General features: G+C 45.6%; 1 protein-coding gene across 11 annotated transcripts in view; it reads right to left on the bottom strand.

Annotated features, from left to right (window-relative positions):
* Positions 1-26,926, bottom strand: part of RBL1 (RB transcriptional corepressor like 1) — a 79,783-nt gene extending 52,857 nt beyond the window's left edge. For 2 of the 11 annotated variants that reach the window (XM_065565665.1, XM_065565664.1), the window contains exons 1-9: positions 26,644-26,925; positions 22,677-22,988; positions 18,642-18,775; positions 15,937-16,137; positions 7,354-7,415; positions 7,135-7,263; positions 6,882-7,042; positions 5,180-5,229; positions 4,382-4,568 (exon numbers count right to left, since the gene is read on the bottom strand). In XM_065565665.1, coding sequence (XP_065421737.1) covers positions 4,382-4,568; positions 5,180-5,229; positions 6,882-7,042; positions 7,135-7,263; positions 7,354-7,415; positions 15,937-16,137; positions 18,642-18,775; positions 22,677-22,988; positions 26,644-26,787 — 1,380 coding nt within the window. In that variant the 5' untranslated portion in view covers positions 26,788-26,925. Of the gene's footprint in view, positions 1-4,381; positions 4,569-5,179; positions 5,230-6,881; positions 7,043-7,134; positions 7,264-7,353; positions 7,416-15,936; positions 16,138-16,371; positions 16,516-18,641; positions 18,776-22,676; positions 23,292-26,236; positions 26,371-26,643 lie in introns of those variants that run through there. The other 9 variants (XM_065565667.1, XM_065565662.1, XM_042854959.2 and 6 more) reach the window with 9 other exon arrangements.
* Between the last annotated feature and the right edge of the window lie 898 nt (positions 26,927-27,824).

Raw genomic sequence — 27,824 nt, 5'->3', positions numbered from 1 at the left:
GGCTGTTTGAATAAATGCCTTACTGTTTTTAACATTTAGTAAGAGTTGCATGTTGATTTTTTTTTTTTTAATCGGTATATGTACAGTGTGGCGGCAGGGAGGAGGAACATGAACTATTACAGACACAAAGAAGGGGAGAGTGGTCAAATAAGTTTGAGAACCACTGTATTAAGGGACCATTCAAAGCAGAGTGGCCCCTCTGCAGTCATAGGACAAAAAGAGGGGGTCACTGGTTACAGATTGTTATAATAAGTAGGGCCCTACCAAATTCACAGTCCATTTTCGTCAATTTCACAGTCAAAGGACTTTAAAAATTTCACTTTTTCAGCTATTTAAATCTGAAATGTCACGTGTTGTAATTGTAGGGATCCTAACCCAAAAAGGAATTTTGGGAGGGAGGGGGTATCGCAATGTTATTGTAGGTGGTACTGTTTCTGCTTCTCTTCTGCGCAACTGCTGGTGGTGGCACTGCCTGAGAGCTGGGCAGATGGAGAACAGTGGCTGCTGGCTGAGAGCCCAGCTCTGAAGGCAGAGCCACTGCCAACAGCAGCGCAGAAGTAAGGATGGCCTGATATGGTATTGCCACCCTTACTTCTGTGCTGCTGCCTGCAGAGCTGGGCCCTCAGTCAGCAGCTGCCACTCTCTGGCCGTTCAGCTCTGAAGGCAGCAGCGCAGAAGTAAGGGTGGCCTGATATGGTATTGCCACCCTTACTTCTGCACTGCTGCTGGTGGGGCACCATCGTCAGAGCTGGGCACCCGGCCAACAGCCAGTGCTCTCTGGCCACCCAGCTCTGAAGGCAGCACAGAAGTAAGGGTGGCAATACTGCCACCCTCCCTCTAACTCCCTTTTAGATCAGAGCCCCCAATTTGAGAAATGACCCTCTCCCCCATGAAATCTGTATAGTACAGAGTAAAAGCACACACAAGACCAGGTTTCACAGGGGGAGGTCAGATTTCATGGTCCATGATGCGTTTTTCATGGCTGTGAATTTGGTAGGGCCCTAGTAATAAGCCATAAATCCAATGTCTCTGTTCAGTCCATGATTTTTAGTGTGCAGCAGTTATGAATTTAAGCTCCCAGGCTCGTCTTTTGAAAGTATCATGCAGGTTTCCTTGAGGATGAGGACTGATACGTCAGAGTGATCAGTTTGGGAAAGTGTTCACCCACAGGAGATAGGGTGTTTTTGTCTTTTATCATTTTCCTGTATGAGATCATTTGAGAGCATAGTGATTGTCTGGCTTCACCCACATAGTTGTTATTGGGGCATTTTGTGCACTGGATGAGCTATACCACATGTTGTGATAAGCACGTGTAAGATCCATGGATCTTGAAAGGTGTGTGTGGGGGTGTTGATCACTGTAGCAGTGGAGATATGTCTGCAGGTTATGCATCTGTTGTTTTGTCAAGGTCTGGTGCTGCTTAGAGTTGGTGTGTCCTGATCTGTGGCAAGCCTGCTTATGATGAGCTTAGCAAGGTTGGGGGTTGTTTGAACGCCAGAATTGGGGGTTCAGGCAAGATTTCTTTGCAGGATGGGGTCCCCATCAAGTATGGGTTGTAACTGTTTGATGACACCCCATCCATATAGGTTCCAGTGGGATGGTAGGCAACAACTAGGGGTGTGCAGTTGGAGGGGTTTTTATTTCTGCATTGAAGCAGGTTCTCCGAGTATTTAGGTGGCCCGTTCCATGATGTGATCTACTTCTCTGGTCGAGTGTCCTTGTTTGGTGAAGACAGTTAAGTGTGTTAAGGTGTATACTCCAGACTTTCTCCTTGGAATCTGGCTGTAGACAACAGATTCTTTGGTGTGTTCTGGGTGGTTACTAAATCTATAAAGGTAGGTGTGGTGGGTTTCTTGTATATGTTTCTCTATACAGTTTCACTGCTGAAGCTGATTGTGGTTCCCAGGAAGTTGATGCTAGTGTGGAAGTGTCCCAGAAAGAGTTTAATGTATGGTGGTGGTGGTTGAAGTTATGGGGAAAATCTATGGACAGACAGCTTAAACTCCCTCAGAGGATGGAAATATCATTGATGTATCTCAAGTATACCATTGGTTTCATGGTGCATTTTTCCAGAAATAATTCTTCATGAAGAGGTTGGCATATTGGGGAGCCATCCTAATACCCATGGCTGCTCCCATGGTTTGGGCTAAATGTTTGTTGAATGTAAATGTTATGGGTATGGATGAAAAGGATGAGAGGGTTGTCTATTGTCTTGTAAATATCAGAAGCAGGCAGCTACGCTGTCATTGTGATAGATGTTGGTGTATAGAGAAGTGACATCAGTGTTGGCAAGAATGGTGTTCTGAGGGAGGTTGTTAATATTGCAGTGTTTGTGGAGTAAGTCATTGGTATCCTGGAGAAAGCTGGCCCTTTGTGTGGGGGTGGTTTGAGGATGATTTCTGGGAGTACCAATATTCCTTCAGTTAGAGTGCCTTGGCCAGATATGAGGGATCTGCCTGGGATCCCTTGTTTGTCTATCTTGGGAAGCATGTAGAAGGTCCCTGGGGTGGGTTCATGCGGATGAGTTTGTAGATTTTCTCTTGGAGTTGTTGGGGGGGGGTTTGATGATATCCTTAAGTTCCTGGATAAACTGTGGCGTGGGGTCATCTTTGAGTTCCTTATAGTAAGTGGTGTTGGAGAGTTGATGGTTGGCCTCATTAACGAAGTCATCATGTTTGAGTACAACGGCACCCTCTTTGTCTGCTGGTTTGATCACTATCTTGTGGTTAGATTTCAGTGATTGTATGGCTGTCCTCTAGGCAGTGGAGAGATTATGGTGGATATGATGTTTGTTAAGGATTTTATAGTCAATTTTTTTCCTGAAGCAATCAATGTAATGATCAAGAGTGTGGGTTCAACTGCTCTGTGATGTCTAGTCAGAGGATTATTTTTTCTTATGATTGTCGGTGGGAATGTGGTAACTGTGGGTGGTGTCGTCACTGTTGTGGAAGAATTATGTGATGCAGGGATGGCAGAACAACTCTTCTAGTTCTCCATGTTAGGATGGTATCAGGTACTGTGGTGGGGCAGAAGTTCAGTCCCTTAGAGAGTACAGATAATTCAGCTTCAGTGACAGGTAGTCTTTACAAACTGATGATGTTTGGGTGTCGTTTAGTGTACGTGTGATGGGCACTGGTGCCATGGTTTCTCCCAGAGATGGTGTTCTGTGGGTTGAATGGTCCCTTAGAATATGTACTTACTACTTATGCTAAACAAACAATCTGTTCCACCTTGCATTTAGCTGTAACTCTCGGAATACCTTTCCCAGACCTGAAGAAGAGCTCTGTGTGGCTTGAAAGCTTCTCTCTCTCACTAACAGAAATTGGTCCAATAAAAGATATTACCTCACCCACCTTGTCTCTCTAATATCCTGGCTACAACTACCCAGTATACCCCAGCTTTCTGACAGCTAATTCTTATTTTGCCCTTTTAAAGTGACCACTGAAAATATTTTTCCCATTCCCATCTCAAACACCAGTTTAAGATACACCTCTACCCCAATATAATGCGGTCCTATAGAACGTGAATTTGGATAGAACGTGGTAAAGCAGCGCTCTGGGGGACTGGGCTGCTTTACCTCGTTATATCCGAATTCTGCGCCCACCCGTTACTTGCTGCAGCACTCCCCGGGGTCCCCCCGCCCCAGCTCACCTCTGTTCTGCCTCCTCCCACGAGCGCGCTGCAGCTCCACTTCTCCTCCCTCCCAGACTCGCCGCCAAGCTTGGGAGGGAGGGAGAAGTGGAGCAGCGGCGTGCAAGCCTGGGAGAGAGGAGAAGCGGAGCTGCGGCACACTCGTGGGAGGAGGCGGAGCGGAGGTGAGCTGGGGCAGGGGGGCCGCAGCAAGATGGGGCGCAGAGGAACCACTCCCCACCCCAGCTCACCTCCGCTCTGCCTCCTCCTCCTCCCACGAGCATGCTGCTCAGCTCCGCTTCTCCTCCCTCTCAGGCTTGCCGCGCCAAACAGCTGATTGGCATGGCAAGCCTGGGAGGGAGGGGGGAGAAGCGGAGCTGCGGCGCACTCGTGGGAGGAGGCGGAACGGAGGTGAGCTGGGGCGTGGGGGGCCCCGGGGAGGGCCACAGCAAGTAACGGGGGGGCACAGAGGAACCGCTCCCTGTTCCAGCTCATCTCCGCCTCCTCCCTTGAGCGCGCTGCTGCGGCCGCTCCCTTCCCCCACCCCTCTTCCAGGCTTGCAGGCCAAACAGCTGATTGGCGCGCCAAGCCTGGAAGGGAGGGAGGGAGGGAGGGAGAAGCAGAGCAGATAGATATAATGAACAATATTCTTGGGTTACACGTAAAATGTATTTTTCCCATTTCTGACAAACAGTGTGAATTGAAACCTGCATATGTAAATAATAATAGTGAAATAGACAGGTTACATTACCTTTTCAAAATGCTGCTGAAGATGACACTCCACATGAGCTCTTGTTGTTGTTTTCCCCACTGGCATGTCAACAGCAAACTTTCGGGGAGTTCCAATTTCTTCTTCTGCATCTGCTCCTAAGAAAACCCTCTCATCAAAGTCACCCACTGATAAAACATACTCTTCATACTCCTTATTCAATGCTTTGCTGAAAAAGAAGCCATACTGCATTTATTAAGAGTTAAGCTGTTAAAGAACCCAGACAAACTAGCCAATGGAATTAGTCTATACAGTTGAAAGCAATGAATAGTCAAAACATTTATTAATTTTAGTAATAGCATTCCGTGATTGGAAACTAACCAATATCAGTAATAGTGCACATGCTAATGAATGACTTGACTCCCCTTTTTCTAACACCACAGCCTAATGGTTCTCAACCTATTTACCACTGTGGGTCGCATATGCAGTTCTGTGTGTGTTATGTGGGCCGCATCCACACAATATACTACCTGTATGGCCCTGAGGATGTCACATGGGCTGCAGCTGTGTGGTGATTGGACCGTAAGTGGACCATGGGCCACGGGTTGAGAGCCACTGCCCTATCCTGATTCCCTTGGGCCCACTGCAGGGCCTGGTCTCCTTGGCCTCTCTTGCCGCTAGTGACCCTCCAAGACTTGGTTTCCAGTAAGTATTGGAGCAAGTGAGTTAAGCTCTGCTCCCACTGGAAAATGAAACAGCTGTGGAGCAGAGCTGAAATGTTTCTTGCATGTATAAATGGCTTAACTTTATCATTGATTAAGATCGTCATCCAGCACTTACTTGTTATCTGCAAAGCTGCAAAAATCCAAGAGACAGTCTCCTTTTAAAATCTGGAAACAAGAGAGTTGAAAAATAAGATTACATGTAATGCAATTTTTAAAAAGTAGTAAATCCAAAACCTGTTCAATTCCAGAAGAGTGGAAGCATGATAGTTTAATTGTAATGCAGATGATTAGGATCAAAATCATTCTCTGGATTTTTGCTGCACAAGACCAGTGAGAATGAATTTGTTGTATAGACGACATCTCAGCAGTATAAGGCTCCTCACTCTCACAATGTTTTGCTAGATCCTAGCCATAGAACTATGCTACCAACCATCCCCATAGGGAGCGTATAAAATTGTTTTATAACATAGTTCTCACATAATTCTCAGTCAGAAAGTTCCTGTCCAGAATGATCACAATGCTAGAATCCTGCTGGTATATTTAAACACTGTTGTCACTAGCACTGTTCTGCTCCCAGTATAGACAGGACCTTAGCCAGTCCACATAATGGAGTTTCAGAATCAAGAGGAGAAGGCAGTTCTCTGCTAGTGTATAACTGGGGAAACAAAACAACAAAACCTCCACAACCCTGACTAATCTCTCTCCTTCATAGAAGAATAAAGTTTAAACAAAAATACCCACTTCTGCCAAAATGCCCAACTACCAAAACCTGTGCCAATCACTGTGTCCATTTGCCTCTACATTATATCCCCACTTGCACTCCTTTGTTTATGTATAAGGACCATATAAAGTATGGATACTACCATTTTAAGAACGTAAGAATGGCCTCACTGGATCAGACCAAAGGTCCATCTAGCCTAGTATCCTGTTTTCCGACAGTAGCCAATGCCAGGTGCTTCAGAGGGAATGAGTAGAATAGGTAATCATCAAGTGATCCACTCCCTGTTGCCCATTCCCAGCTTCTGGCAAATAGAGGCTCGGGACACCATCCCTGCCCATCCTGGCTAATAGCCATTGAATTTATCCAGTTCTTTTTTGAACCCTGCTGTAGTCTTGGCCTTCACAACATCCTCTGGCAAAGAGTTCTACAGGTTGACTGTGCGTCATGTGAAGAAATACTTCCTTTCATTTGTTTTAAACCTGCTGCCTATTAATTTCATTTGGTGACCCCTAGTTCTTGTGTTAGGAAGAGTAAATAACACTTCCTTATTTACTTTCTCCACACCAGTCATGATTTTATAGACCTCTGTCAGATCCCTCTTAGTTGTATCTTTTCCAGGCTGTAAAGTCCAGTCTTATTAATATCTCCTCATATGGAAGCTGTTCCATACCTCTAAATATTTTTGTTGCCCTTTTCTGAATCTTTTCCAATTCCAATATATCTTTTTTTGAGCTGAACCGACCACATCTGCACGCAGCATTCAAGATGTGGGCATACCATAAATTTATATAGAGGCAATCTGATATTTTCTGTCTTATCTCTCTTTCTTAATGCTTCCCAACATTCGGTTAGCTTTTTTGACTGCTGCTGCATATTGAGTGGATATTTTCAGAGAACTATCCACAATGACTCCAAGATCTTTCTTGAGTGGCAACAGCTAATTTAGCCCCCACCATTTTATATGTATAATTGGGATTATGTTTTCCAATGTGCATTACTTTGCATTTATCACCACTGAATTTCATCTGCCATTTTGTTGCCCAATCACCCAGTTTTATGCTACCATTTTATAAACTCTTAAGTTATTAGTATGTACCTTCCTATCAAAGAGCTTTGAAATGTATGGTTTAAAGTAGTGTTCCTTTATTCCTTTGGCTTCTACCATAAGTCCATCATGTAGTTCACAAAGTGTGGCAATGATGCACGGAGGCTCTTCAGAGGCCTTGACTTCAGCAGTGTGAAAGTCTGCTGGTAAACCTGGAAAAAACAAAAAAGGTCAGCTATGATCAATTATATTTCAAAAAGAACTAACAAGAAAAAATGTCTTTCAAATGCAAACACCAACGTACCTTTGAATGATGGATTTAGCAACTCTCTCCTATCTGGGTACAAAAGGGCATTTGCAAAAATCAGGTCCAGGCAGCACAGAAGCAAATGATAGGAATTTACTAAATCATCTCCAATCATACGGAAATTACCTTTAAAAGACAGCACATCACATCAAATAAAACCACAAAGTTAATCACTCAAAATGTGTACAATGCAGGTAGCTAATGAAAACAGCTTACCCTTGGTGTAAACAAAGAGTGTCCAGCAGAAGTTGAACAGTTCTTTAACACTGCACTTCCTTCTACCAGGAAAAAAAAAGAGGAGAAAAGGTAAGACTTCTATCCCATAATACGGGACTTTACTTGTTTGTTTTATGACTAGAGTTCCATTCTTTCCTCACGTAAAAAATATGGTCAGAACCTAAATTCCCTCTAAGCTGTGAGGCCACACAGTAGCCTATTAAGCACCGCGCAGGCGCTCAGGCAGGGAGAGAGGCTTCTCCCCGCCGGCCCCAGCCCAGGACCTGCTGCAGCCGGGGAGAGGCGCCCCTCCCCCAACCCAGCCTGGACTTGCCGCGGCCGGGGGAGAAGCACCCCACCCCTGGCCCCAACACTGTTGCGGATGTCGATTAATCGCAGTTAACTCACATGATTAACTCAAAAAATTAATTGTGATTAAAAAAATTAATCGCACTGTTAAACAATAGAATACCAATTGCAATTATTTTGGGATGTTTTTCTACATTTTCAAATACATTGATTTTTATTACAACACAGAAGACAAAGTGTACAGTGCTCACTGTATATTATTACTTTTGATTACAAAGAGTTGCACTGTAAAAATGATAAACAAAAGAAATAGCATCTTTCAATTCACCTCAAATACTGTAATGCAAACGATTGTGAAAGTGTAACTTACAACTATCGATTTTGTTACATAACTGCACTCAAAAACAGAACAATGTAAAACCTTAGAGCCTACAAGTCCACTCAATCCTACTTCTTGTTCAGCCAATCACTAAGACAAACAAGTTTGTTTACATTTATGGGAGATACTGCTGCCTGCTTATTTATAATGTCACAAAAGCGAGAACAGTCATTCGCATGGCACTTTTATAGTCGGCGTTGCAAAGTATTTACATGTCAAATATGCTAAACATTTGTATGCCCTTCATGCTTGGCCACCATTCCAGTGGACATGCTTCCATGCTGATGATGCTGTGACGAAGTGGGACTGTTCTTAATGTTTCCTCTGAATACTGTGTGGGTGCCTCAGTTTCCCCTATGCATTTCTTAAGTCTCTAGGTGGTAGGGAAAGGCCAGTGTGCATAAATCACTGACATTCTGTCTTCCTGGCAACAAATGGCCAGGGCCCCTTCCCCCCCGCAAGGAAATAGCTGAAGGTGAACAAAGAGATCAGGTGACCTCCTGGCCCACAAAAGAGACAAAGCCAAGAGAAGGAAGGGCTGGAGGGGGTTGGAGAGTTGGCGCTACCTGGGGACTAGGAGTGAGGGCAGACGTGGGTGTCCGGCTCTCTGAACCCCATAATGGACCCGGTAGGGTTACCATATTTTGAGCCTCCAAAAGGAGGACACTCTACCGGGCCCCGGCCCCTCCCCTGCTTCCCGCGAACATTTGATTCGCGGGAAGCCTGAAGCAGGTAAGGGGGTGTGTGGGGGGAAGGAGGCGCGGCCCAGGCTGGCCCCCCCGGCGTTTCCAGCCTGGGTCGGCTCGGGCCCTGGGGTGCCGAGCACCCCCGGCCCGCCCAGCACTGCCGGTCCCCGGCCGAGCACCCCCTGGCCCTGCCGGCCCCCGGCCGAACACCCCTGGCCCGCTCAGCACCCCCAGCCCCGCCGGCCCGCTCAGCACCCCCCGGCCGAGGAGCACCCCCCCCCCCCCCGGCTCCGCCAGCGCTCGGCCCTGCGGGCCGCCGGCACCCCCGGCGCTCGGCCCCGCTGGCCCCCCCGCCGGCCCCCAGCCCAGCACTGCCGCCGGCATGTCCCGATTTTCCCAGACATGTCCGGCTTTTTGGGATTTCCCCCCGGACGGGGATTTGGAGCCCCAAAAGCCGGACATATCCGGGAAAATCCGGACGTATGGTAACCCTAGACCCGGCCAAGGGGTCCTGTTCGCCGCCGTACCTACAAGCTCTATTTTATCATCTAATAAACCTCTGTTTTACTGGCTGGCTGAGAGTCACATCTGACTGCGAAGTGGGGGGTGCAGAACCCTTTGGCTTCCCCAGGATGCCGCCTGGGCAGACTCGCTGTGGGAAGCGCACGGAGGAGCATATGCTGAATGCTCCCAGGAGGTGAAGCCGTGTGAGCTTCTTGCCCTGAAGACAGTCTGCTCCAAGGGAGAGGAGGCTCCCCAAAGTCCTGACTGGCTTTGTGGGGAGCAGTTCCAGAGCATTGCCCAGGGACTCCGTGACAGAAGCTCGTTAAATTTAATTAATAATTTTTTTTTTTGGGGTGACTGAACTCCTTGGGGGAGAATTATGTGTCTCCTGTTCTGTTTTACCTGCTTTCTGCCATATATTTCAGGTTATGGCAGTCTCAGACAATGACCCAGCACATGTCACAGTAGAGTTCACAAAATGCAAAAAGGTACTGATGTGAGATTTCTAAAAACAGCTACAGCACTCGACCCAAGGTTTAAGAATCTGAAGTATCGTCCAAAATCGATGAGGTGTGGAGCATGCTTTCAGAAATCTTAATAGAGCAACATTCCAATGTGGAAACTACAGAACCCGAACCAGCAAAAAAGAAAATCATCCTTCTGCTGGTGGCATCTGAATCAGATGATGAAAATGAACATGCATCGGTCCGCTTTGCTTTGGATTGTTATCGAGCAGAACCCGTCATCAGCATGGCCGCATGTCCTCTATAATGGTGGTTGAAGCATGAATATTTAGCACATCTGGCATGTAAATAACTTGTGACACTGGCTACAGCAGTGCCACGTGAACGCCTGTTCTCACTTTCAGGTGACATTGTAAACAAGAAGTAGGCAGCATTATCTCCTGAAAATTGTAACCGAACTTGTTCGAGCACTGAGTGGATTTGTAGGCCCTAAAGTTTTACATTGTTTTATTTTTGAATGCAGTTTTTTTATTTTTTTTTTTTTTTTTTTTACATAATTCTACTTGTATTAGATGAATTGAAAAATACTATTTATTTTGTTTTTTACAAGGCAAATATTTGTACTAAAAATATAGTGAGCATTGTACACTTTGTATTCTGTGTTGCAATTGAAATATAATTTGAGAATGTAGAAAATATCCAAAAATATTTAAATAAATGGTATTTTATTGTTTAATCGCACAATTAATTTTTTTGATTGCTTGATACCCCTAAAATTAATGAAAGTCAAAATTACACAAGTTATGTGAGGAACACCTCCCTTGTCCACAATCTCTCTAATCTGGCACAGGGCAACATTCTGCAACCCCACAAAGTCTTCCTAATTCTTTTTTTGGATCTTCTGACTCCCTCCTCGATCAGATGAGCGCCTGTTCTGCTATGATTAAGGCTACATTTAGGTCACGGAGGTCATGGAAGTCACTTCCAGAAACCCCCATGACATTCTCTGCTTCAGCCCCAGGGGCTGTGGGACTCTGGAGCTGGCAGCCTGGCAGGGTTCCAGCAACAGGGGCCCCTGCAAAGTTCCAGTGACAGGTGACAGCATCCTGAGGGGGCCCTCCTCAGGGTTCCAGTGACGGATGACAGTCTTGGGGAGGGGAGGGGTGCTGGGGAGAGAAGGAGGGGACGCCTTGGGCAAGAGGTTCGGAGTGTCCCATTTTCTCTTTGGGAAATATGATCGCCCAGCACTGCAGCGGGAGGGGGTGAAGGCTCGGGGGTGGGGCCAGAAATGAGGAGTTCAGGGGGTGGGAGGGCGCTCCGGGGTGGGGGCAGTATGCAGAGCGGAGGCCCCCGGCTGCCCCTACGCATAGGAGACAGAGACGGGGGATATGCCTCTGCTTCTGAGAGCCACATGGAGCGGCCCCGACCTTGCTCCCCATTCTGGAGCGCCGCAGCGGGGCAAGCCCCAGATCTAGCTCCCCAGTGGGAGCTCAAGGGCCAGATTAAAACAGCTGGGAGGCCGGATGTGGCCTGCAGTTTGCCCACCCCTGCTCTAGGGGAACACAAGTAGCTGTTTAAAGGTGACCTGAACTTGCAAAGAAAAAATAGATTTATAACTTTTATTTTTAATAACTTTATGCTTTTCTGCATTAGAAGTTCAGGTTTTGTCTATCCTGGAACTTTATAGACAAACTAATAGCATTCTCAGATGGAATGAGGCTGAAAGTGAGAAATGACAGAGGGGAAAGGATTTTTATCCAGGTTGATTAGAACTCGTTTTTTGTTTACACCAATTTCACAACTACAACTAACACACATTTGAGAGAAAAAGTCAGTTGAATTCAATTACTCCTGGGGGAATTTTGCACCACTGCACACACAATTAACAAGCTGCGCATATTTTTAATTTTTTGCATAGAAAAAAAAAGCTTCTTCTGGAAAAGTTGCTTCAGTTCTGCTTTTTGCCCACCAGAGGGCACTATGGCACTAGAACAGAGCAGCAGATCCCGGTCAGCTAGGGTGAAGAAGGCAGGCTCTTTCCCTTCAGTGCCTGTCGGGCCAGGTCAGGAGACAGGGGATATGGGGAGACTGCATAGCCACTGTCTGACCCCCACAGCAGTCCTCATAAGGGCTAGTGGGGGAGGACAGACTGGGGAAGGGAAATGGGAATGGAGGCGCAGGGCCACAGGGGGGTGTCTGAATGGAGGCAAAGACACATGGGGACAGGGGGAGGGGGTGCAGGGCCACATGTGGACAGGGGCAGATGTGCCTGACAGAATGGAAGAGGCTAGGGGTCAGCCGGGGTCAGCATGGGGGAACTCCCTAACAATCCCTCCCAATGGCCCCAAAAAACCTGTTCCATACTTTTCTCACAACCCTCTAAGTTCACACCCAGGCGCCTTCCTTCTCCCTCAGCTCCTCAGTTACCCCTAACTCCCCCTGTCTTTTCACTACTTCTGAGGAGTGCAGGAAATACGGTTCTGTGTTGTAGTTTAAATGAATTACTCAGAATTCTGTATTAATATGCCTAGTAAGGAATCTATTTGTCAAAAAACATTTCCTGAATCTTTTTTGTTGTCTGTATTGTTACAGACATACTTGCTGACAGGGATTTTGAAATGAATGACCAAAACCAATTATAGTATGTTGTTATTTTGACAAAAAACATGCAGAATTTTAAAATATTGTGCACAGAATTTTAATTTTGTTACAGGATTTTAAATTTTTTGGTGCACAATTCCCCCAGGAGTATTCAAGTCCCCCTTCAATTAAGATATCAGAAACTCATATCTGTTGGAAAGGACTCCCACATCTCTCTCCAGCAAAAAAAAAAAAAAAAAAACCAAACCAACCAACCACACACACCCCCCAAACCAAACCGGACTTGATCTCTCATATTTCTAATGTAAAACATTCAGAAAACTTTTTTTAAAATGAGTATTTTTGTACATCAGGAAGAAGCACACAAACCCAATTAAAAAAAGAACTATGTAGGATACTTGACAATGCATAACATTACGCACCAATTCAGAAAAGTAAAACAATACTGTAGCCATCTGAATCTAAAGGAATCATTTCAGAAAGACTAATTACAAGAGATAGTATTTGACCAGGACACTGAGGCCAATACCCCTGCTCTTGAAAAAAGTGCTATGGGATTTTTGTTGAACACAAGTAATCAGAACTTTAGCTTCAGGTTTCATCTGAAGAATGGTATCTTCTGCATCACAGCACTTAATGCTCACCCAAACAAGGGCACTAGAGTTGGCCAAAGTCCTGGTATCTTGCAACCAATTGCATGCAGGATGACCAGGGACTTATGCAGAGCCCCACTGACATCAATGGAACTTCACAGGGGCATACATGCGACTAAGTGCATCTCATTGCAGAACTGAACCCAAAAGTGACATCTATCAAGTCAACACTTTTTCCAAAGTATAAATCATGGCCTTACCACTGCTTAAACAGAAGTTTTCAGAAGGGCTGTCAAGGGATTAAAAAAATTAATCACGATTAATCGCACCGTTAAACAACAGAATACCATTTATTTAAATATTTTTGGACGTTTACTACATTTTCAAATATATTTACTTTAATTACAACACAGAATAGAAAGTGTACAGTGCCCACTTTATATTTATTTTTGATTACAAACATTTGCACTGTAAAAAAATATAGTCTTTTCAATTCACCTAATACAAGTACTGTAGTGCAATCTCTTGACATTTTTAAGTTCAACTTTCATGATAATTACATACAAAAAATAACTGCATTCAAAAATAAAACAAAGTCCACTCAGTCCTACTTCAGCCAATCACTCAGACAAGCAAGTTTGGTTACATTTGTAGGCGATAATGCTGACAGCTTGTTTACAATGTCACCTGAAAGTGAGAATAGGCATTCACATAGCACTGTTGTAACTGTAAAAATGCGGCCTCTGGCAAGACACAACTGAGAGTATCAATTCAGGACAAATTGCTTAGAGCAGGGCACTTACAGCCAAAGGCTGGGTTTCCCCACACCAAACCATCCAAACAGAGAAGACTTCGGTTTTACCCCATTGGCTAACCAGAAGTCATACAAGCAATTCCCTTAGATACTCCAGTTCCCTTGTACCACCATTAGCACGGCTTCTTATGGGGATGAATGGTTATGAAAACCAATACCCCAGTAAAAGAAAAAAGGTTCTCCCATCCCAAAGGGCCAAGCCCCAGACCCAGGTCAGTATACAAGTCAGATCTTACCCACAAATCACGCTGTTGCCAATCCTTTAGATTTTTGATTCTAAAGGTTTATTCATAAAAAGAAAAATATAGATGAGAGTTAGAATTGGTTAAATGGAATCAAATACATACATACATACAACAATTGCAAAGTTCTTAGTTCAGGCTTGTTTCAGGCTTGATGGGATTACTGCTGATGTAAACCAATCAAGTCTCTGGAGTACAAACATCCCAGCTTGGATGGGCCATGTAGTCCTTTGTTTAGAGCTTCAGTTTCAAGCAAAGTTCCTCCAGAGGTAAAAAGCGGGACTGAAGACAAAATGGAGGGGATTCCAGAGCCTTTTATATCCTCTGTTGTGTGGAAGGTAACCCCTTTTTTCTCCTGTGCAAAATCACAGCAACAAGATGGAGTTTGTAGCCACCTGGGCACGTCACATGTCCATGAATGATTCAGCTTTTTGCAGGCCGACGCCATTGTTTACATGTTAGTTTGAACGTTCCCAGGAAAGCTCAGCTGTGGATTGGCGTCTCCCAAAGTCCATTGTCATTTAAGTGTTTCTTGACTGGGCACTTACTGAGAATAGTCCTTTCTCAAGAAACTGACCAAATGCTTCACTGAGGTTACTTGTATCTCAGTGTGTTTGATTCTAAGTACATAGCCAATATTCATAACTTCAAATACAAAAATGATACACACATATAGACAGCATAATCATAACCAGCAAACTACAACCTTTTCATAGAAACCCCACTTGACCTCCTCTGTACAATATTTGCTGCAAATACATAACAGTGGTTGCAACAATGATCTTTGTCACCAACATCACAACAATGTCGCAAGATATTTATGTGCCAGATGTACTAACCACCATTTCAGAGGATATGCATGCATGCTGATGACGGGTTCTGCTTGATAACGATCCAAAGCAGAGCGGACTGATGCACGTTCATTTTCATCATCAGAGTCCGATGCCACCAACAGAAGGTTGATTTTCTTTTTTGGTGGTTCGGGTTCTGTAGTTTCCACCTCAGAGTGTTGCTCTTTTAAGTCTTCTGAAAGCATGCTCCACACCTCGTCCCTCTCAGATTTTGGATGGCACTTCAGATTCTTAAACATTCGGTCGAGAGCTGAGGCTATCTTTAGAAATCTCACACTGGTACCTTCTTTGCAATTTTTCAGATCTGCAGTGACAGTGTTCGTAAATCGAACAACATGTGCTGGGTCATCATCCGAGACTGCTATAACATGAAATATATGGCAAAAAGTGGGTAAGACAGAGCAGAGGACATACAATTCTCCCCCAAGGAGTTCAGTCAAAAAAAAAAAAAAAAAAATAGTATGTTAATTAAATTTAACGAACATCAGCAGCATGGAAGCACGTCTTCCGGAATGGTGGCTGAAGAATAAAGGGGCATACGAAGGTTTAGCATATCTGGCATGTAAATACCTTGCAATGCCGGCTACAAAAGTGCAATGCGAACGCCTGTTCTCACTTTCAGGTGATATCGTAAATGAGAAGCAGGCAACACTGTCTCCCATAAAAGTAAACAAACTTGTTTGTCTTAGCAAATAGCTGAACAAGAAGTAGGACTGAGTGGACTTGTAGGCTCTAAAGTTTTACATTGTTTTGTTTTTGAGTGCAGTTATGTAACAAAAAACAAATAAATCTACATTTGTAAGTTACACTTTCAAGATAGAGATTGCACTACAGTACTTGAATGAGGTGAACTGAAAAATATTTTTAAATCATTTTTACAGTGCAAATATTTGTCAAAAATATAAAGTAAGCACTGTACACTTTGTATTCTGTGTTGTAATAGAAATCAAAATATTTGAAAATGTAGAAAAACATCAATAAATTTAATAAATTTCAATTACTATTCTATTGTTTAACAGTGCAATTAACTGCTATTATTTTTTTTAATAGCAGTCAATTTTTTTGAGTTAACCACATGAGTCAACGCAATTAATCTACAGCTTTACTTTTCAGTAAAATCATTTAAATCTCTCAATATACCTCTGTTTTCTGCTCCTTTGTGGTTTAGGTGTTTCTTCGTAAGGGTTTTGAAATACATCCAAAAATATTGGTTCAAACTTTCTGAAAATCACAGTCGATACTTCAAAGTTTCTCTCTAGCCTCTCCATTCGCTCCCGAAATTCCTGCGGCAGGTCTGACATGTCCATCCACTTCTTCATTTTACTAAAAAACTGAATTAAACTTAAAAAGAGCAACATTTGATTATAATTTAATCTCCAGCCATGAAACAGATCAAATAGTTTAGACTAAGATTCCCCCACCCCCACATTCTTGATCTTTTCTTAAAAAGATGGACTTTTGGTGAAAACCAAATCTGATTAATTTATTGCTTAGTAACTGCTTTAATTCCAGAAAAGGATAAACACACTTTGCTAGACTCTAATGCTGAGTATGTTTCACACAGTTAACTCTTACTTGTGGATTTCCTTTGGTTTCCACACCCTTACATGGATTAATTCAGATCAGAGAAGGTGGCTCTCTTTGGTGGGGTCAGAAAAACAGAAGAGTTGAGGGGCAAGGAAAATGTAATTTTCACAACTGGGTGCTTAACCAGGACACCTGTATTGAAGAATTAGGTGTTGAATTAATACTGAAGTGCATAAATACTTATGTAATTATACATCTCTAAGCACCCAAGCATTCATCTGAGTTTCATTGTGAAATGGTCAGCACTTTCAATTTTGAATCCAACAATATGACTTCAAAACTCAGTAAAAAAAATGCCACGTATTTAGTTTAATGAAGAAAGATGACTTGATTCATGGTCTGTAAATATCTATACGGGGAAAATAATAAATACTAGTTGGCTATTCAATCTATACAAAGGTATAACATGATCCAATGGCCAGAGACTGTAGTCAGCAAAATTAAAGCTGGAAATAAGATTACTGGAAATTTTTAAATCGTGAGGGTGGTGAACCATTAGAACAGATTATCAAAGGAAGTGGTTAATTTTCTATCACTCGGAGTCTTTAGATCAAGATTGGATCTCTTTCTAAAACATAAGATCTAGTTCAAACAGAAGTCACTGGACTTGATGTAGAAATCACTGGATTCTCTGGCCTAGGGATGTAAACAGGGTGGATAAAAATCAATGATTTAAAATAATATTATATATAAAAAATCATTTTTTAAAATTTAAATCAGATTTTTTTGATAAAAATGCTTTGAGGAAAAAAACCTATCTAAAGATAGTTTTAATTAAGATAAGATATTTTTGAGCTATAATGCATCATGGAATAGGGATTATAAATTCTAATTCTATAGTATGAGACAATATATTCATGTAATGTTTAAGAAAATTTTGTAAATGAGTTCCAAAAGTTCATGGATTAGGGACCCAATCTTAAAGGGTTCCAGGGGATTCTGTATAGATTATTTGGGTTAATCTTTCTATCTATCCAATGGGAATCAGTGCTCAGTCTAGAAAATACCATCAGAGATGCTTAGTTTTGCAGTTCTCAAACTGGATTTGTGTCTCCAGAGGTAACGTGCTTATTAACAGCAAAAATGTTTATAAATAAATAAATAAATAAATAGAGAGGTGAGAAATAACAGACTTCAACTCTATTGTCCCTCTGTAAATTGGTGTACACAGAGTCAATCCCTTATCTCTCTCTAAAAGTGCAAAGTTTCAAAAAGTTAAATGAATAGAAGATTGTTGGGGGCGGAATAGATCTGGACAAGGAGCAGAAGTCTGGAGATAAATGTGAGAAGTGAAGGACATATGCTTCTTTTGTTATAATATTATATGTTTGCTGTTGAAGAAAAAAATTCAGAATACTTAATGTTGTTGTTTTAGTTAAATAAAATAATTTAAATGTCTGTCTGGTGATACAGCATGGGAAGAAAATCCTCCAAATATTAACCTGTTGAATTGGAAAGAGTTCACCTCTCAATGACTTCATAAATATCTGCTTCAGTTACCTTTGGTAAATGAAACAACCAAACAATCATTCATTTTCTGGTATAGCTGTAAAACGAATCTGAAAAGTTTTCAAAATAAATCACTGTTTAAAAATGTATAGTGTGTACCTTCTAAAAATGAAACCTACATCTGTCTCTGAGTTGCGAAGAATATGTATTAAGGTTATAACAAACAAAAATGCACTTTTATGTAGATAGCCATCTAGTCTTCCTGAGTAGTGATTTAAAATCATTATTTAAATCAAATCCACCCTGGATGTAAATAGTGTTTAAAAAAAGTTAACCGTTTAACCATTTAAATGAAATATTTTTAAAGGGCCGGCCCGGGCCCAGCCAGCGCAGGGCCAGACTGGGGTTAACGGTTAAGGCAGGTTGAGTGGGGCCGGCTGGCATGGGGCCGGACTGGGGATTAATGGTTAACGCTTACCTGTTAACCGGTAACACTACTGCTTACCAGTTAATAGGTTAACATCCCTACTCTGGCCTACGTTATGCAGGAAATAAGACTACAGGATCTTAACAGTCCCTTCTGGCCTTAATATCTGTGAAAACTGGATAATGTGCTGGATTTTATATTTGTGCAATATCAATGATTCCTTACTTCCACCACTATGAGGAAAGTCCATTCTGCTTTCAGTTAAAATGTAAGCAAAACAGCAATTAAAAGGGACCAGATCTAGAATAAGGAAAAGAAGCTGTGACTACACACAGATGTTTAGATCTCTAGAAAAAAAGCGAAAAACAAAACACAAAAGTACCTTAGTTTGGCTGACCGTAGTATCCTAGTCAGTGAAACGCCATTTCCTTCCATAAGACCACTTCCAACAGTGGGAAGTATGCTTTTACGACAAGCAACATATAGAGCACAAGCCAACCAATGCACCACTTCTCCCTGTCAAACCAGAAGTAAACAAATCAATGGACAAACTTTTCCAGGGCAACAATGCTCAATTTGCAGTCTCAGCTTTTCATCTACTTCAAGTATCTCTAAAATCCTTTGGGACAGTAACAAGAACCAACATTTACTCAGAGTTGGATGATTATTTTTTTTAAAATCTGTCTGGAACAAGGAAACCAAAACTACTTCATAGGAGTGGAGGACTATCCTTAATTTGCATGGAACAGAGCAGACTTCAGCTGATTGTTCCTTTAAAAACAGACACTACGAGGCCTGCAATATGATTTGGCCACTTAGTTCACAATAAACCATTGCAGCTTGCAGAGCCCTGAGGTCTCCGCTGTCTGCACCTCTGTATTAAAGATAACTATATGGTAGTACTCCACGAGGCCACAATCTGGCCACTGATCAGCTAGAAACCCATTATCTTTTTTGCAACATCAGTGAAGCCAGCCCTGTCTATTTTATGCCCCTACTATCACCTTCACACGGAAGTTCTTCCATGCTTCCTTACGGTTGGAATGCCCTCTCCAAACTATTGTTAAAGCCCATGGGAGCCAGTTGTATAGTTTTTGGTGGTTCCCAGAACGGGTCCAAGCAGAGCCAGGGCAACCGCCCCGGCCCTGCGCTTCAGGGGGACACGGGGTCCAGGGCGGCCTGTGGGGGGCCTGTCGCCGGCAGCAGTGAGCAACCCAGCCCCAGCCCGCCCTGCTGGCTCCCGGTATCACTCAGGGGAGGGGGCGGAAGCCGGAAAGAGGGCTGGGAGGGGAAAAGAGGTGGAATGGGGGCAGGGAAGGGGCAGAGCAGGGGCGGGGTGGGGGCATATTCAAAAGAGCTGTGTCATTATCATGTATAGACAGGAACAAATGTACTTAAACACAGTATGTCATACGTAATTAGTACTAATAAAGTTGATACTTAGTTAAATAAATTTCTTACGATAGCAATATTGTGCAATATAGAAAAACTGTTAAACGCTTAGTATTTCCAGTCCATTTTTACATTATTTAAAAAATATATATATCGGCTTACAAGGCAGGTATGGGGGGCGGGACTTGGACCCAGGGCCGTCCCTAGGGAGGTGTGGGGCCCAGGATAACCCCTCCCTCCACCCCAGGCCATGCCCACACTCCACCCCTTCCCCCAAACCCCCACCCCTTTCCCGCTTCCGGCTCCTCCCCCAAGCAATGCTGGGAGCCAGTGGGGTGTGGCTGAGCAGGCTAGGGCCAGGTCACTCACTGCTGCCAGCAACAGGCCCCCCGCTAACCCTTCAGGCCACCCTGGACCCCACGTCCCCCTGAAGCACGGGGCCCAGAGCAGTTGCCCTATGGACGGGATGGCTCTGAAAATATAAGCCCAAACTTTGGTGGAGCTGGGCCCACATTCCTGAATATTGGTAAAGCATGGGCACCACAGACCCATATAATTCGCCGCCTATGTTAAAGCCACTTGGTCCTCCTTTAGATCTCCCAAGACCCTCTTCTACTGAGACGCCTGTGGTCAATTGCCAGCTTCTACACTGATTTACCAGAAGAGCTTCAGTACATACAACCCTTCAGAAACTGCCTTTCATAAGTTATTTCTGAATTGCATAAGCAAATCTTTTCAAAATAGAAGAATCACGATCCTAAAAATCTAAGCATTGCCTCTATCTTATTGCCAAGACACAGATTAATCAGGTCAAAATATAATTTATTTCTTTTAAAAGTCCTATTTAAACTGTATCTTGACAAGCTCCTCAAGCTCAGTAGCTCCAAGCTTCCCATAGCTTAAATCAGGACAAGTACTAAACAATCCCTCTAGTCTGTCCTGCAAGTAGTAGGTGGTGTCAGTAAGCCAGCAGACCTGTCCAAAGCAGACATTATCTCACTGTGGTGGTATCTGGATTCCTAAAGGTTTTTGCTGTCTGGCAAAGGAGAAATCCCAGAAGCATATGATTATTTCTTCCTCTACTTCACCTCTAGCATTCCATACCTAAGGGTCTTCTCTCCTCCCTTTCCAGGGGGTAGGTGTTTTGCTTGTATAGTAAACCTCATCTACATGGGAAAGTTACACTGGTTTAACCGAAGGTGTGAATTTAAATTAGTATAGCTTGGACCCCAGAAAAAGTATGTCAGAAACTCTCTTAGCTAGCAGTGTTTGCGCAAACTAAAGGCCGGGTCTACAATACAAAGTAAGGTCAATGCAAGGCAGCTTACATTGACCTACTTTTGCATGTATCTACATTTAATTTAGTCTCCTACCCATGTAAACGCACGATTACACCAACATAGGAACACCACCTCCCTAAGCAGCACAAAGCCATGGTTGATGTACTTTGGTTGACGCAGTGTGAGTGTAGACACTGTATTAGGGTATGTCTACACTGGAAACTTCAAAGCACTGCCATGGGAAGTCTGTGTGGTCACATGCTCTCCCAGCGCTCCTGGTAATCGACCTCCATGGGGGGGTGGGAGGGGATTAGCTGCGAGTGCGGCTCCCAACATGCGGAGCCTGTCTACACTAGCGCTTTAAAGCGCTCAGACTTGCTGCGCTCAGGGGGGTGATTTTTCACCGCCCTGAGCCAGCAAGTTAGAGCGCTATAAAATGTAAGTGTAGACAAGTTATGTTGACCCTAACTATCCCCCAGCAACCATCCCACAATGCCCCACACTGATCGCTCTGGTCATCATAGTGAACTCCCCTGCCCAGGGGTCAGAAAGACTGGAAGCCACCCTCTCCCCTTTAAAGCCCTACGAACATTTGAGATTCCTTTTTTCTGATTGCCCGGCTTGGTGAGCAGACTAGCAGCTCTCCATTGTTGATTGCAACTGCCTAGCTAACTATGCCATCCACACACTCCAGATGTGCTCCTGCTTGGAGTAGACTGGAGATATTGGCTCTCCTGGGCTTGTGGGAGAAGAGACTGTTAAGGCACAGCTCTGATCCAGCTGTAGAAACATTGCCCTCTACGAGCAGATTATTCAGGGGATGTATGACAGGGACCAGCAGCAGTGCCATGTGAAAGCCAAGAAGCTGCAGCAGCATACCAGGCCAGGGAGGCCAACAACCAATTTGGTGCCAAGCCACAAACCTGCTGCTTTTACAAAGAGCTGCATGCCATCCTCAGCGGAGATTGCACCACCACCCTCAACAGCACCATGAATACCTCGAAGGAGCCCAAGTCACAAGCCCCTGCCATGAACAGCAGAGAGAAGGAGATGTTGGACAAAGAGGAGGATGGGGGACAAGTGACCAAGGGATCCAGCTGTGCAGTGAGCCAGGACCTATTTTTTACCCCACCGCAGTCCAGCACAAGCAAGCCCAATGCAGGGGAAGGAACCTCGGTTAACAGTGTACATAAATTTTCAATTACAGAGTTGTTCCCACCCCCAAAAGCAGCAGGACACAATCTTTTCACTTTTCATTAATTTACTCATGCTAGAAGACGTAGTGGTACAATCAAGAGAGGTAGAGCTGCTATCTGATTTTCATTCTCCTCTAGAGCTAGGGACCATGCATAGCAGTTTGTTTATGTACACAGGGATGTCCCTTGAATCCTCCTGAGAGATCTCAATGAAACTTTCAAGGAAGTACTCTGCAATCCTCTGACGGTTTCTAGGGAGGGCTGCCTTGTTTCTTCCTCCAAGGTTGGACACTTTCCCATGCCACTCAGTGATAACTTCAGCAGGTACCATTGCAGTACACAGGCTAGCAGCACATGGGCCCGGGTGGCTTTGGGATGCCTGCAGCAGCTGCGTGAGAGCCTTTTTGTTACCCTCAGAGTGAGATATCAGCTAAAATCACCATCTACTGTGGAAAGGGTGCCAGTATTCATTGTCCTATATACTATTAGAATCATGCAACCAAGCAATTCCCTCCTCATTTCCCTTATCCCCCAGTAGGCCATACTCACCATGGCTGGTGCAGTGATTGGTGCCATGCACAAGAAATCCCAAGCAGAAGTGAGACTGTAGTGCTTAAAACTTTTGGGGAGCAAGTTCAACATCGTTTCACTTTCTGTAATGAATGCACCAGCAATAGTACCTCGGTGTGTTTTATCTTCAGCTGTTGCCACTGTGGCCTTCAGTCTCCCCCTCCACACCTGCGGAGCCACATAAGGTGGAGGAAGAAGAGGACTCGGGATAACATGTTCCAGGACATCCTGCAAGCCAGTGCTGCATCGGACCATAAGCACAGGGCCTGGAGGATGAACACTGCAGACAGTCTGGAAAAGGAAAGAGTGGAGAGGAGAAAGGCCCAGGAGTCCCAGCAGGAAAAGGAGAGGAAGATGCACCAGGGTACAGTGGAGCTTCTCAGGCAGCAAACAGATGCAGCAAACTCTGGTGGACTTTCAGATTCAACAATCCCAGGCTAGCCTCCTTCTGCAGCCCATTGAGAACTCCATATTGAGACATCTCATAATCACCACCGTCCCCCCAACATTCCACATGGCTTCCGGAGTTGTTACAGAACCCTTAATGTCCATCGGAGTAGATTGATAAAGACAATCACAGCTTCACATACAGATCTGTGAAAGCCAGAGTTAGTATCTGTGTAGCTGAAATGGTCATGAAAATTCTTTCACTCTTCATAACTAAAATTTATTAAGTTTTTAATGTATTTGTTGTGAAGTTACAATTTTTTGCACTGATTTTGTTCCAATAGAATTTTATTTTGTAACACAATTCATCTTTATTAGTTCACAAGATATGCTACCGACTACTCAGCAGTTCTGAAAGCAACAATTTACCTGTTACTTCACGTCACACAACCCCCACATGACCATTCACAAAACAAATAGGTGAATTAATGTTATATTCCAACAGGTACAGCAATCACCACACAATTCCTACCAGGCCACAAAAGAGCACACTACAACACCACACATTACTCTGGCTCACTATTAAAATGGTCATTCAAAGCCTTCCTGAGACATATAGCTCTGCCTTGGGCCCTTGTATCTGGATGGTCAAATTCAGCAGACAGCCACACCACCTCTGCCATCCACCTCGGCAGAAGCTTTTCCCCCTCCGCCATACATACATTATGCAGGCCAGAGCAGACAGTTATAATCATTGGGATATTTTTCCTCACTGAGGTCCTATCTTGTGAGTTAACAACGCCAGCAACCCTTCACAACAAAAAGCACATTCAACTGTCATTCCACACTGGCTGAGCCAGTAGTTAAATTGTTCCTTGGTGCAGTTGGGGTGGCCAGTGTATGGCTAGGGGAAAAAGGTGTAGGCTGGGTCCCCCAGAATCACTACTGGCATTTCAACATCCCAATAGTAATCCGCCAGTTGGGAAAGAAATTCCCTGCTTGTAGCTCTATGAACAGCCCTCGGTTCTTAAAGATGCGAACGTCACGCACGTTCCCTGAACAGCCCACACTGATGTCAGTGAAGTGTCCCTGGCGATCCGCCAATGCTTACATAACCACAGAAAAGTAGCCCTTTCTGTTGATGTACTCAGTAGCATGGTGGCCTGGGGTGCCAAAATAGGGATGTGCGTGTCATCCATTGCTCCACTGCAGTTTGGGAATCCCATTGCTGCAAATCCACCCCCTACGTCCTGCACACTGCAAGAGCAGGAGGCAATTAATGGCCCCGCACATTTCCATGACAACGGCCCCCTTGGTAGATTTCCCAACTCTGAATTGATTCCCGACTGACAAGTAGCAATCGGGTTGAAACTTTCCACAGTGTGATTGCCACTCACTTCTCCACTATCAGTAAAGCTCTCATTTCGGTGTCCCAGTACTGGAGGACAGGTGCAAGCTCGGCACACGAATCCAGGAATGTGGACTTGTACAAAGTATGGATGGAAATATTGATTAAAAAAGTTAACCAGTTAAACTATTAAAATTATTTCGGTTAACCAAGGTAGCTGGGGGGGGGGGGGGGGGGGGGGGGGGGGGGGAGGTTCCCTGGGGCCAATCTGGCTGGGGTCCAGCACAGGCAGGGCTGGGGTCGGGACAGCCAGGTTCGGGTCCCTCCCACCGGCCCAACGCGGGGCTGCCGGGGTTAATAGTTAACTTTGGTCAACTGGTAAGCCTAATGCTTACTGGTTAACCTTTTATATCCCTAGCTGAAAGATCTGCAGCCACTGCTCATCATTCCAAACCTGCATTAGAATGAGATCCCACCAGTCAGCGCTTGTTTCTCGAGGCCAGAAGAGCACTCCAACATCTGCAGCTATTCTATGAACGCCACCGACAACCTTGAATTGGTTCTCATGATGTAGCACAGCAATGTGTCAAAAAATCATCATGTTCCCCACTGATTTGGTTTTTCAAGCACCTCTGCAAATACTCCAGGATCACGCACCCTGTGCTTTCAATGTTTATGAAAATAGTGCAAAGCTATGCAGTCTCCATGCTTCTGTCAGAGAAGACAGACAGCGAGGAGGGTCACGTGGGTTTGTGGAGTTTTGAAATAAAGGCACAAAAATTATGGGATACAGATAACTTTATGAGATGCAGACAGTTGCAAACTGGGATGTGGACCCCATGCTCCCAGTCACTCCTGCAAGACTCATTTTGGCCCTATCATGCACTGCCAAAACTTCCCAAGACAGTGCACTAGGGAGGGGCAAGTTGCATTGCCAGTGTAACTTGAGTCAACATAAGTTTGTAGTGTAGGCATGGCCAAAGTACCTCCGGCTCCATCCAACTATCAATAACAGATTCTCTGCCCCAAACCAGGTTAGACCAAACTTGGGGGCTGCTCTAACTTGTGCAAGGGAACTAGGGATCATATGGCTCTAGCTCTGGGGTGGGCAAACTACGGCCTGCGGGACCGTCCTACCTGGCCCCCAAGCTTCTGGCCTGGGAGGCTAGCCCCCGGCCCCTCCCTTGCTGTCCCCCCCTCCCCTGCAGCTCGGCTCGCACACTGCACTGCAGGCACAATGCTCTGGGCAGCGGGGGTGTGAAGTGCCTTGTTGTTTTTGTTCCAGAGCAAGGCTCTCTTATTCCAGAATAAAAGTGTCACAGTGCAGACTCCAGCCCTGAATAGTTTGGCCTGGTCGTAATGCTTATATTGGCATAACTATATCCACCAAGAGTGTGAATAAATGACACCTCCCCGCCCCCCCCCACACACCTACCAACCAAGCAACATAGCTATGCTGACTAAACCTCCAGGGTGGATACAGTTGTGAAGCCAGACGAAGGCTTTCGAGGGCATAGCTAATATTGTTTGGGGAGGTGGTGTTCTGGCACCAGAAGTCCTCCTGTCTGTCTCTGTACGACTACACCTGCACCGGGGGCCGTACATGGCACTCTGCGAGGGAGACACAGCCTTCATGTGTAGTCAGGCCCTTATGCACTCTCTCTAATAAGTCACCCTTTACGGAACCTGAAACGCGTGTGGCCAACTCCCATTGGCAGAGCATTCGTCTCCGGCCGGCGGAGTACCAGCCCGGGCAGTCCGATCCGCGCAGCCGGACAGGAGCCCTGGGAACACAGGCACACACCTGAGCGGGTGTCTGCGCCAGGCCTCCTGCGGGCGCTCCACGTCTGGGTACAGCCTGCAGCCCCTCCGGCAGGTCCCCGCCGCGGGGCTCGCCCGGCGCAGCGCTGACCGGTCTCCCACGGAGCCGAGTCTGCCAGCACGAGCGCTCGCTCACGCCTCCGCCCCAGGGCCAGCGGGCACCCCGGGCCCTGCAGGGCCGCGGGCGGCCCAGGAGCTACCTTAGCAGCCCGGCCCCAGGGGCGCCCCGGCCGGCACGCAGCCCGCTTGCTCGGACACCGGGGCGGAGCGGCGTTTGCCGGCACCCTGGAGCCTCCTTGGGGTGGATCCCGGGGCAAAGCCAGCTGGGCCCGGCGCCTGCCCCCTGACCCGTCGGGCTCGGGCGGAGCCGGCCACGGCCCTGCCGCTCACCTCCAGGCTGTACGTGCCACGCAGCGCCGTGAAGTCCCGCAGAGCCTCCGCGGCACTGGCCGCGTCCAAGTTGAGGTCCTGGCAAAGGCGGTCGATGGCGGCGCGGGCAGAGCCCTCCCCGGCCGGGGGCTCCTCCCGGGACATGGCGGCTCCGCAGCCCCCCGCGGCTCGTGGGCCGAGCCCACAAGCCCCTGCGCCCTGCGCGCCAAAACCGTTTCACCCGGCCGGGCCCCGTATCCCTCCGCCCGGCGGGGCCCCGCTGCCGCTCTTCCCTCGGAAGTGCCCTGCAGGAGGAGGAGGGAGAGATCGCCCCCCCCCCCTTTCCCCGCTCTGCGGCTGTTGCCGCTTCCCCGGACCCCGCGAGCGCGCTGACAGCGGGCCGGCCGCGGAGGAATATGGGGCAGCGGCGGGTGCAGCACTGCTCCGCGTGACACGGCCGGGGAGCGGTCTTGTGCCAGTTGTAGTGTGAACTGCTCCTGGTACAGGGAGAGCAGATTGTAACGGGTAGCAGGGACTGATTGGTAAGTGGGGGTGGGTCTTATTTGCTGCCTTGTCCTAATTTGCTAAATCTTGACAGTGGTGTGGGATGGAAGCATAAAGTCTTCAGCTTCCAGAGGCCCCTCCACCCACGGGGGTGGGTGTAGCTGTCGCTCTAAATTACCTTTTACTAGAGTGAGGTAATTTAAACATCATTTGTTTTGCAGCTTCATTTACTGTGCTAACAATGTAGCATCCGGACATTGATACTTCTGCCCCAATGATTATTTCCTCCTCAGGATAAGTCCATCACCTATTAGCCCCATAATCAGGGATGTATCCCTACCTCTGACTGCCAGATGCTGGGAGTGGACGGTGAGATGGTTCACTCAGTGATTGCCTGTTCTGTTCATTGCCTCTGAAGCCCCTTGCACTGGCCCCTGTCAGAAGACAGGATACTGGGCTACAGGAACTATTGGTCTGACCCACTATGGCAGTTCTTATGTTCAGCAAAAATTATAATAGGTTTTATTGAATATTTGAGACTCTAGTTCTCTACACAAGCAATGGCTTTTGGAAAAACACTACAGGCTAGATTGAGAGGCAAAATAACAGTTGCAAAAGGCAATCACCATTGGTGGATTGAATGAAAACAAAAGTTTTGAGACAGGGCTAGAAAAGTCAGACTGGAAGTCACATGATCT

The sequence above is a fragment of the Chrysemys picta genome, chromosome 13 (assembly GCF_011386835.1).
Source record: "Chrysemys picta bellii isolate R12L10 chromosome 13, ASM1138683v2, whole genome shotgun sequence".
NCBI classification, from domain to species: domain Eukaryota; kingdom Metazoa; phylum Chordata; order Testudines; family Emydidae; genus Chrysemys; species Chrysemys picta.
The sequence above is the reverse complement of the archived record's forward strand: the minus strand, read 5'-3'. Positions and strand labels throughout refer to the sequence as shown.